Below are 11,139 nucleotides of genomic sequence, written 5' to 3'. Positions count from 1 at the left end.
GCTTGAATAACTTAGAACAACAACCTCCTCTGGTCCTTCTTGCTGGAGCTCTTCTCCTCTCTTACAAAATCACACCAAAAAGTTCAAGATGGCTCTTTCTCTCACTCTACACACTCAATCTTGTTAGGGTTCTCTCTTCTGGAAAGGTAGCCGCAAATGAAGGCCATAAGTGCCTTTAAATAGGGCTCAGGCCCAAAGACTTAGGGTTTTTCCCAATAGCACGGACTCGTCGAGTCGTCTCACCGACTCGTCGAGTCGATTCATTAATCCGAGTCATCAGTCGCGATCCTACTCGACGAGTTTAGGCGTCAACTCGTCGAGTCCCTCTTCTTAACTCAAAAATAAATACTTAAATTATGATACCTGGAAATCCGGATGTTACAAAAACTCACGAAATCTGCAACAAAACAAGTTATAGAGAAGAAAATAAACTAAAAATGCAAAACTAAAAAAAATGCAAAACGAAAAGCAATTCAAACCAAGCCCGGGTTGCCTCCCGAGAAGCGCTTCTTTTTATTGGAGTCATGAGCCGGACTCCGTTCCACCTCACGTTGAATTTGTCGGAGTATCCATAACCAATTCCACCTTTTTCTCCTTCCATTTCCTTTTATAAGGTTGAAATCATCTAATATAAGCCTTTTTAGAATTTTCTTTCTTATCCTTCGCATCACCTTCTTCGATCTTTCTTTTAATTCCTTTATTCTCCTTAAGTTTATCTTCCACTTTCGCCTGATTCTTTAGCTCCACGGGTACCATCTTCTTGTCCAAAATTAGTATTTATTCTTCGGAGGTAACCTCGTCTTCATCACTTAATATTAAGTCTTTTTCACTCTCCTTGCTTACCCAAGATGTTGGAGTTTTATAAGAAATTACTTCAAAAAAATGGAACGGGTGCTCTTGGTTTGGTGCATTTAACTTGTTGAATTGACTTAAGTTCTTCTTCCATTAACTTCTCCAAATCTTCAAGCTCATCTTCTTCATCAGTGTTGAAGACTTCACCTTGAACATCATTGCCTTGCAAACCATCTTCTACTCCAAAATTAGTTTCATCATCTCCAACTCTCAAAGTAAGTTTGGACTCGCGAATGTCAACCAAGGCTCTAACAGTATTAGTTAGAGGGCGACCAATAATTATTGGGACATTGGCGTCTTTTTTTATATCTAAAACGACAAAGTAAACTGGAAAAACAAATTTCCCAATTTTTACCAAAATATTTTCCACAATACCGCTTGGATGTGTTACTGAACGATTGGCCATGTGAATTTTCATTCTTGTAGCCTTCAAATCCAGAAGATTTAGCTTTTGATAGAATAAGTAAGTCATTAGATTTATGCTAGCTCCAGAATCAACTAAAGAATAAGTCTTCAAATTATTCCCAAACTCACATGGAAGAGTAAGGTGTCCAGTATCTTCCATTTTCTTTGGTAACCCTCCCATAATCACTTTAGAACTCTACTCACTAAGTATTACCTTGGAATTCCTTTCTAATTGCTGGTGAGTATTGATTGAATCTTGTAAAAACTTAGCATATTCAGGAACTTTAGATAATGAATCAATGAAAGGAGTATTTATTGGAATACCCTCACTTGTTGCATAAACTTCAAACGCACCTGATCTAGGGGATGGATATTAGCTCAGGAAGGAAACGGAAGCGGAGGCCGATACGCTTAAACATCACTAAAATGTTTCTGATCAGACCTTCTTCATGTCGTGGAGATTGGATCCCCACGTCGTGAATATGATGTTTCCGCAATATTCTTTTCTTCTAATCGTGAATTCTTAGGCTTGGGTCTGGTTTGATGTGGGTTGACTTCAAGTGCTTCAAGGAACTTAAAGATGGTATCCTCTTCAGTTTCTATTACCATTACATGTGATTGAGGCTTTTTCTCGGAAATTTTTGGAGATAATTTTTCTTGTACAAAAGTAGTTAGTTGACCTAGTTGCACTTCAATATTTTGGATTGATGCTTGGTGATTTCTTAGCAAGGTCTATTGTTCCTTCGTGATATTTTAATGTTCCCTTATCACTGCATCTATCTCATCATGTCTTTTCTCGGAAGCCTCCATAAATCTATGTAACATAGACTCAATATCAACCTTCTTTTCAGGAGGTGGTTGTTCTTTTTGGTAGAAGCCTTGGTTAGTATGCCTATATTTTTCTTCTTTCAGCTTCTTATATTCGTCATATGGTAACCACTCCTTCTTTGGTTTCCTCTAATTTTGTCATGCTTATATCCACTAGAATAGCAAACTTGCACCTTTTTATTTTCATTTTCATCGAAGTTGCAATCTTTTGTTAAGTGTGGATCATTACATCTTTCACAACCAACTCTAATAGCATGAATTTATTGGTCCATGTTGGTCATTCTCTTGTCCATGGTGTCAAGGATAGGTAGTACACCAGTCATGTGTTCAAAATTTCCTCCCCCAATGCCTTTAACTCCATCATGTCTTAGATTATGGTACTCACGAGAATGCTTCGAGAACTCTTCAATCAACTCCTTTACTGTAATGACCCAATTTTACAAAGATATTTTTTTTCATTTTAATTAATCAAACACATTCGCATAAATCATGAAATCCCAACACAATTGTTTTCAAATCCACATTCATTACAATTTTATTGTTAAAACATCAGAGTGTCCCCAAACCATATCAGTGAAAGAGAGATAGAGTACATGTCGCGCCATCACGCCTTGCCCTTGCCCTTGGGCTTAAATGTACCTGAAACAAATCAACAACCTATAAGCGAAATGCTTAGTGATTTCTCCAGAGCATACCACACACAATTCACATACACTTATCCTGTTAGCTATTAAAGCTACACATATATCACATAAGCCATGCATACATAAAACCTGTAGGAATGCCGTGGGCTACCCCACATGGTCTTTACCTAGGACTGCCATGGGCTACCCTACATGGTCTTGTTGGATAAGGTGTCTAAGTCCATAACTTATTTGGTATATACTTGACTCGACCCGACATGGTCCATTTGGGTTGCACTTCACCCGAACAATTTATGGATAATTTTATGAGAGTTATACACATATGTTTATTAATATATTATAAGTTATAATATATTAATATGAAGTTATGTTATTTAATTAGTCTTAGTCTTAAATTAATTATGAATTAATTTGGAGATTAAAAGGAAGACTAATTAGATTATGGGCTATTGGTTTTATATGGTGTGGGCTAACACTCATTTGTTAATGGGCTAGGCTTATATGGAAGTCCATGGATGATCCATGGAGCTTTTAACCCATGGATCCTTGGAAAAGGAAAGGTCATGGGTTATTAGGGTTTCACCATAACCATGTACACTATATAAGCATGCTTATGTTGCATGAAATAGCCACTAGTGTGTGTGCTTGTGTGTGGCCGAAAATATAAGTGTGTGTACACTCTCTCAAAGTTTTCCAAGTGTTTGGGGTGATTTGTGATTCCATTTGAGGCATTCACATTATTGGTGCTTGGCTCTCAAACTCCAAAGAATCAATCTCATCAAAAAGGTATGTAATCTCATCTAACTCTTTTATGTTTAAATGTTCCCCATGCCATGTTAGATAGGTTATGAACCTTGGAAAATTATTATTTTGCATGTATTTAGACAAACATAGATCCAAGGTTTATTAGGGTTGCATGCACACTTAGGAAGTGTTAGATTGCTCAAAACCCAACAGGTCTTACATCCAATGCCATGGGCTACCCCACATGATCTTTACCTAGGACTGTCATGGGCTACCCCACATGGTCTTACATCCAATGTCATGGGCTACCCTACATGGTATTTACCTAGGAATGCCATGGGCTACCCCACATGGTCTTACATCCAATGCCACGGGCTCCCCCGGGGTCTTCCATGCAAAACACACAATCACATATCATATCAAATCACATAATGACTAACACATATATCATAATCACATAATGGGCCGACCTTGGTGCCTTAGACCCATGGGTATGGTGTGAAGACTCACCTCTGTCTGCTGAATATGAAAGCTACTCTCCTAACAGTCTGTAACCTCCCGTGCTGAATAATAATATTAATCAATGTTAAGACTTTAATTAATCAAAGGAAACTTAAAACTCCAACCCTTTCATGAGGTCCAATCATCCTTTCCTTGTTAATAGGTCCAAAGTCCATGTCCAAAATTACTAATGGGCCTCTTGGCCCAATAAGGCCCAATCAATATGTCCATGGCCCATAACAGATGAAATGAATCATAATTCCCAGAATACAACCATGTCCAAAAGCCAAACGAGTCCTAATATCTCAAAGGCCCAAAACAAATGTGGGCCCAACTGTGATGTGTACGTTTGGCGTCCCATCCTGGTATGCGCAGAGTACTAGGGTCTTGGGACTACGCGCAACGTACACTGGGTTACACCCAACGTACTACCAGATTAATCACTTTCTCCATTAAGTGCTTAATACTCGGTTCCTTACGTCCAAAAGCTAGATCTAAGTTTGTTAAGACGTCATAAGGCATAAACTTGGCAACTTTATGCCTTTTCATGCCTCATATACACCCAACATCTCCATTAAGACCTTTCCAAGGTCTTTAACCCATGCATGAGGCCAAAACTCCTATCAATACTCCATTTGTATGATACTAAAGGACCAAGGGACCTCAGATATACCATTCCCATCTTCTGGAGTTGCTTAAATCACAAATGGAGGTCCAAAATCAACTAAAGGGACAATACTAGAAAACCCTAGCTAGATCTAGAGATTTAAGTGGAAAGGTGCAAGATTTTTACCTCCACAAGCTTTTCAAGATGACTAAGATGCAGATTCTTGAAGCACTAAGTCATCCCAAGCTTGCTTGACCGCTTCTTCTTCTTGGGATGAACACTAAAAAGGAACACAATGCACTCTTAAGGCTCAAAAAGCACTCACAAAGGCTATTAGGGCTTCCAGGAACGTTTGAAGGTGAAGAGAGTTGATAAGGGTGAGGCTCAAGTGGGCGAAGGACGTTTAAATAGGCTACAAGTCCGAAATTTAGGGTTTGCAACCTCGGCACGTACGCCCAACGTATGTTCAGCTCCTCCACGACCAACCATACAACGTACACTAAGCGTACTCCTAAGTACGCCCAGCGTACTCAAAGGTCTATTTATATAAAAGTGTAACTTCTTTGAAGGTTTCAAGTCAAAACTGGTTTAGGGTGTTACATTTACTTCAACCAGATTTTTCTTCGTAAGTGGTCCTTGAGAATCTAAGAGTTGCCTTGTCATGACATTCACCCCGTCATAAAAGATAGACACTTTTTGTTGTATGTTAAGGTCATTTTGAGGGTAGTTTCTTAGTAACCGTTTATAACGCTCCCATGCCTCATAAAGCGACTCACCCGGTTGTTGCTCAAACTTGGCTATTGCCTTCTTGATTTTATATATCTTTGATGGTGGGAAAATTTGTTCTAGGAAGTGCACACGTATTTGTGCCCAAGTAGTAATCGCACCGGGTCGAAGTGCTTTCAACCAATCTTTAGCAGCTCCCATAAAAGTAACGGGTAGCATCCTTAACAAAACAGTCTCTCTAGGAACATTCGAGACATTGAAATAGTCTGCAATGTCATTAACCTCATCTAGGTGCTTATAAGCATCCTCATGATCCTTCCCAAAAAATGGTATGTCCTTAAGTGCAGTAAGAATGTGTCCTTTCAACTTGAATGTTGCAGCGACAGGAATTGCAGGTTGTACTAAACCAGGACCAACATTGTCTCTAATTTGCTTCTTGTATGCTCCCATGGACATATCAGCAATGTCTGCCATCTCATTTTCTGGCTTGTCTTCGAAATTGCTTTCTTCAAACTCGGTTTCAGTCTCATATTCGGTATCTTTAGGATTTGGATTTTGTTCAAGGCATTCAATCTTGCGCCCTTCCTTCTTTTGACTACTAGACACACCTACGTTCGTTCCTTTCTTCTTTCCAAAAACCGATTTAAGGTCCTTGAAAGGTGACTTCTTTGATGTTTGGTTGACTCCTACGGTCTTATATATGTTCTTGTGAAGGCTCGACTCTAGATCTTCAAGTGGTGGTACAAAAGGTGTGTTGGAACCTGTGGTCGTGAACTACTGCAACAAAAACAAAAAAAATACATAAATCTGAACAAAAACTAAATAAAAATCACCTACTGAATGGACTCACATCGTGCGCTTAAGGCCCACGTCGTGAGTTCAACACTGAAACAAAAACTAATGCAGAAACTTAACTTTCTACAGGTTTTACCCCATAAAAAGGATCGATAACCTAAAGCAAATAATTCAACAATCAAATAAGTCGTTCCCAAACGGCGCCAACAACTTGATGTGTGCAAATAGCTACACCTAATTTTACCTAATATTCTACTAGCTATTCGACCCAGGGTAGTGTACCCTTTCACAAAGAGTATAGCACAAAATTTGGGTATCGATCTCAGGATATAGAATTAATTATTTAACCTATTCACTATTAAATTAACCTATAATTCTAAGTAAAAGTAAGAGGCTTTTTATCTAATTTTGCAAGTTTAGAAAACTTAAATTCTCAATAACTATTCAACCAATTATTAAAAACACTTCTGTTAGTTCAAATCCACTTTCCCTCAATGGTTTAATTATTAATTATGACAATTCCTGTTGGTTACCAATTAATGTATTATTAGCAATTCAAGTCCAAATTTACTAATATTAGATAGGAATGAACCTATGTAAGATTGAGTTAACAAACACAATTATGGTCATAATATGAGTTCTCCAGCGCAACCAAATTCAATACTTTAAATACTTATCTAAGATTGGTTCGATCTTAGCTCTAATAATATAATGGTCACTAAATTACTGGGTAGTCAAATTCATGCAGATTAATGGTCAGTAAACTACACAAAATATGAATTTAAGCAATCGAGTATCAAAATTAAGCATGCTAGGTATAAACAATCAAACACAAGACATTAACCAACCAGGAAAGTCTATATTAACATAACCAAACCATGAGTTCCAGCTTCATCTAGCTAACATAAGCAGCTTGATTCAACTACTCATAGCTAAAATAAAACACACAATTTCAACTAATAAGGACATAATGAATTGTACCGAATCAAAAGTAAAGTAATGATCTTCCTATACTTCTTCCAATACCAATGCTTGATTTCTCTCTTAATACTCCTCTGAAATTCATCTTCTGGAACTTCTAATCTCCAGCCAACCTGCAAAACCCATAAGTACTAAGGCTATATGTACTTATTGAGAATTTGAACTCCATGTCGTGGATTAGGATTCCATGTCGTGGCTTTGGATGAATCCTTATCAGACAAGGATTTCGACTTTCCGTGTACTCATCTTCCAGAATCATCCATGCCACGTTGTGTAAATGAAGTCCATGACATGGCTTCAGCTGTTTATGTGGATTTTCTTTTCTGTAATCTTCCAAGCCTCCAAAGTTCCATCACTTGTCGCTTTTAGTCCTTGTTCTTCAAGAGTGCTCCTTCTAGCTGCAAAATTCAAAATTTTCTTATAAGTACCATTTATCTACGCAAATAACCATAATATTAATCATAATGCATTCAAATATTGCCTAAAAATATGTATAAATATGGCAATATCACTCCTTGACTGCTGGCGGTGCGCAATCTTGCACTCGCTCTTTATCCTATGTTGGACTTTCAATCGTAGACTTCAAGTAACAAACTTGGTCCTTATTGGAGACTCCTGCTTATTCTTAAATATACTTAACTTAAGATAAGGTTTTTACTTCGATTACTGTAATAGACCGATATGACATGTTCTAATGACCTCTCGTCGTATGATGCAACGCTTACACTTAGGTCTTTTGGGTCAGATTCCAGAATGGAATATACCTTCCTTCATGTTCTAATGTGATATAATCACATTCTAGGATGTTGCACTTCTAGCTACAAGCTTCTTACCATAACTGCGATTTCGATGCTTCTATTGATTGCTTCGATTATCTTTCTCTTCAATCTTCTGGATTAAGTTAGATGCTACATCAATCTTGGTTCTCTGAACCACATAACATACTTATCTTAGTCGGACTTGATTTGATATGACCACTATGGTCGAAATATCAATCATCTTCTTGGTCATAACCGAAACTATGGTAACAACATACATGAACAAAATGGAATCATTCACTAGGGCCTTGTTAACCTTGTGATTTTCCCTGATCCAAGTGCGAGTCCTGTGCTTCCGATAGTATAGTACTCTACTACCTTTCACACTTATTCATACTCGTCCCAACTATTGTCTCGCAGTCCCCAAGTTCTTATTTAGTAAAACCACAAACGATTTAACACATACGAATGTGTCCAAATAATCACAAAAATAACTCTAGACTCTACTAGGACTTCTTCCATGCGTATCTTTAATGACAATTCTGCTTCAACTCGGTTAGTGATGGAAATGTCAGACGATAGGACAACTTTAGGAATTACACCAATCGTTCTATCATCGTGCCAACCAAATGTGTACATTCGGATGTACCGTACTCCTCTAGACGTACTGTTATTTTATCAGCCGTATTCTAAAGGTAAGATACCATTGTTATGATATCTTCTGATAGGTATCATTCACTATCATAATCCTTCTCATTTCCTCCATTTACCAAGTTCACTATGAGTCTTCACCATGACGTTATGTTCATGGAAGCATGCGTTTAGTGTATCGGGATGGGAATATAGATAAGGTTTAGACGTGTAATCCTCCTTATTACTCCAAAAAGTTACATGCCAGTTCTAATACCATAATTAAACGTTTAGAAATCTAAACACATAAAATTTCCAGATCCGATCGGCAATAGACAATAGATTCGATAAAATAATAACATCATAGGCATCATAAAGCATAGATCATTTAGCACATAAAAGTAATTTAGGCATCTTTCCTAAAATAAGCTAGTGCTCATGTCTATTCAGGCATACTTCCTAAATATAGCAGACACTCATCTCACAATCATCGCTTAGCATTCTAAGTTGAAGTCTAGAAATTTCCTAAAATTCCTAGTTTGCTTAAACTAATGCTCTGATACCAACTGTGACATCCTCAATTTCACAACTAGAAAAGTAACATTTGTTTATGCTTCATTTTAAAATCAGAAAATCAGAGTATCATTTTTGAAAAATAGTATTGCGGAATTTGTTCCCAGAAATCATGATAATGATATTATTAATGCATTTATGAAGAAATGTATTTTATTTATATTAAAACATTGGGATGTCATCATCAATACATAAACATAAGCAGAAATAGACCTCACATTAATTTACACTAATGATATACATCTCCTAGAATCCCTGTCACACCCTTATACCTAAACGACGTAAACATTCGGGAGCGGAGGACGTCATGTACAATATCATAACAATTGAATAGTAAAGAAAGTACACACCACCATAATATATATTTGAAAAGTTTACATGATTGTTCTATTACATGATTCAAAAATCAAATACAATATGATGTTCCAAAAGATGTTACTAACGCCAGAGCATTAGTCCCCAAAAGTAGTTGCTAACCTAGTGTTTAGCGATTCCCTGAGAATACAAGATATTTCAAATAAAAAGTGTCAACAATTAAGTTGGTGAGTTCATAAGTAGATGTTTGAGTAAATTCATCCCTTTCGAAAGTTCGCGTTTGTTTTCCAGAAAATCCAATATTTTCCTATAAAATGAGTTATGAATCGTTGTTGGATAAAGTGGATGTATTTGAACCAGAAAAATCCTATATTTTCCTAAAAGTGAGAGGTAGTCTTAAGTGCCCAAGACTGTAACTTGTAAGTAAATTTGTCATGCTTAGAATGATGATGTATAGATTTTTTAGTGAACAAAACTATAGGAAGCTTGTAATTTCACATAAAAATAACTGTAGTATTACTTTTCTCGTAAAAATATAGTACCATAATAATTGTCTATCCTGTGAGTTTTCATAAACGTACTATGATGGATTTGCTTGTAACGATGTTCTTCAGGCGTCAAAATGTTACGACACTTGTCACCCTTAACCTGCCGGTCCAGTTGTAGCTAACAGCCAGGGTGCGGTATCATCAGTCCCATATAGATCTATACACACTTATCACGTTCTCCGGACGGAGACTCTAGTTATAAAACAGGGCTTTCTTGTATACCTTTATAGGTACGATGAAGACAAATGACTCACATATTCTCAATTAAGTCACATATTTTTGAAATGTATATGTTTATGTCCGAAAATGATTACCCTTTTTACAGTGTTGATAAAGGCATAATAATGATATGTATCTACTTATCTATATGTAATGTTATAGTTGAAATGGTTACCCTTGTCGTGGTATGTTATGCAAATAGATAAGTAAAACATGTTATTATTTGTAAACACATTTCATCCCGAGAGGGTAAGGTGGTGTCGTAAGATGTTTTGCATGCCAACATTTTCATATGATAGTTATAACAACAATATGAAAAGTATAGCAAAAGATTGATGTTTTCACATGAGTTTAACCGTGTGTTTACTTGTATCCCCCCCTAAAAGTGTTTAAAAGCATTTAAAAGTATTTGAAAGTGTAGTGATAGGGGTATGAACTCACTTGGTAGAAGTGACGATTTGATGAAAACGATACTTTGCTCGGGCAACACTTCGACTGGAAAGAAGTCGATTTATTGGAAATCTTGGGGCTTCGAACTTCTGTCAGAGCTTGGATATGAAACCGGGGCGTCGGGGTAGTCTCGGTATGCTTAACACAGAGTAAAAGTAGAAAGGAGAGTAGAATTGAGCAGCCTAAACCCAAGACCTTCGGTTTCTATTTATAGGGTAGGTTTTTGGAGTTCACGTTGTGAGGGAGTGGCTCACGTCGTGAGTTCGATCTTATCCCTTATGTAGACTCGACGTATGATAGCCTGACTCTGGCACCCATCAGTCACTAACTCACGTCGTGAGTTTCTGGCTCATGTCGTGAGTTTCTGACAGTGTGGGGTTTTGTGTCCCGAACTTCATAAATTCATATATCTCGCATACGAGTTCCGTTTTTGACGTTCTTTATATCTACGTGTAGGTGAGAATATACTCTACAACTCTCGTTTAGACTTTGGTGGCTAATTTTGAATTTATTTTTAATATTACATTTTTAACAACCCGGGACAGGAAAAGTCCATTAAAAAT

General features: G+C 37.1%; 1 protein-coding gene and 1 non-coding gene across 2 annotated transcripts; one reads left to right on the top strand and one right to left on the bottom strand.

Moving 5' to 3' along the window:
* Positions 1–874: 874 nt before the first annotated feature.
* LOC145067619 (uncharacterized) lies at positions 875–1,438 on the bottom strand. The gene has a single exon (XM_079014717.1). The coding sequence runs from the start codon at positions 1,436–1,438 to the stop codon at positions 875–877; it is 564 nt and encodes a 187-aa protein (XP_078870843.1).
* Positions 1,439–5,290: 3,852 nt separating this feature from the next.
* On the top strand, positions 5,291–5,397 carry LOC145071629 (small nucleolar RNA R71). The gene has a single exon (XR_013690636.1). It is a non-coding gene; the product is annotated as a small nucleolar RNA R71 (small nucleolar RNA).
* Positions 5,398–11,139: the final 5,742 nt, after the last annotated feature.

The sequence above is a fragment of the Lactuca serriola genome, chromosome 8 (genome assembly GCF_051521515.1).
Source record: "Lactuca serriola cultivar US96UC23 chromosome 8, Lser_US96UC23_V15, whole genome shotgun sequence".
NCBI lineage: Eukaryota > Viridiplantae > Streptophyta > Magnoliopsida > Asterales > Asteraceae > Lactuca > Lactuca serriola.
This window is presented reverse-complemented; position numbering and strand designations above follow the sequence as displayed.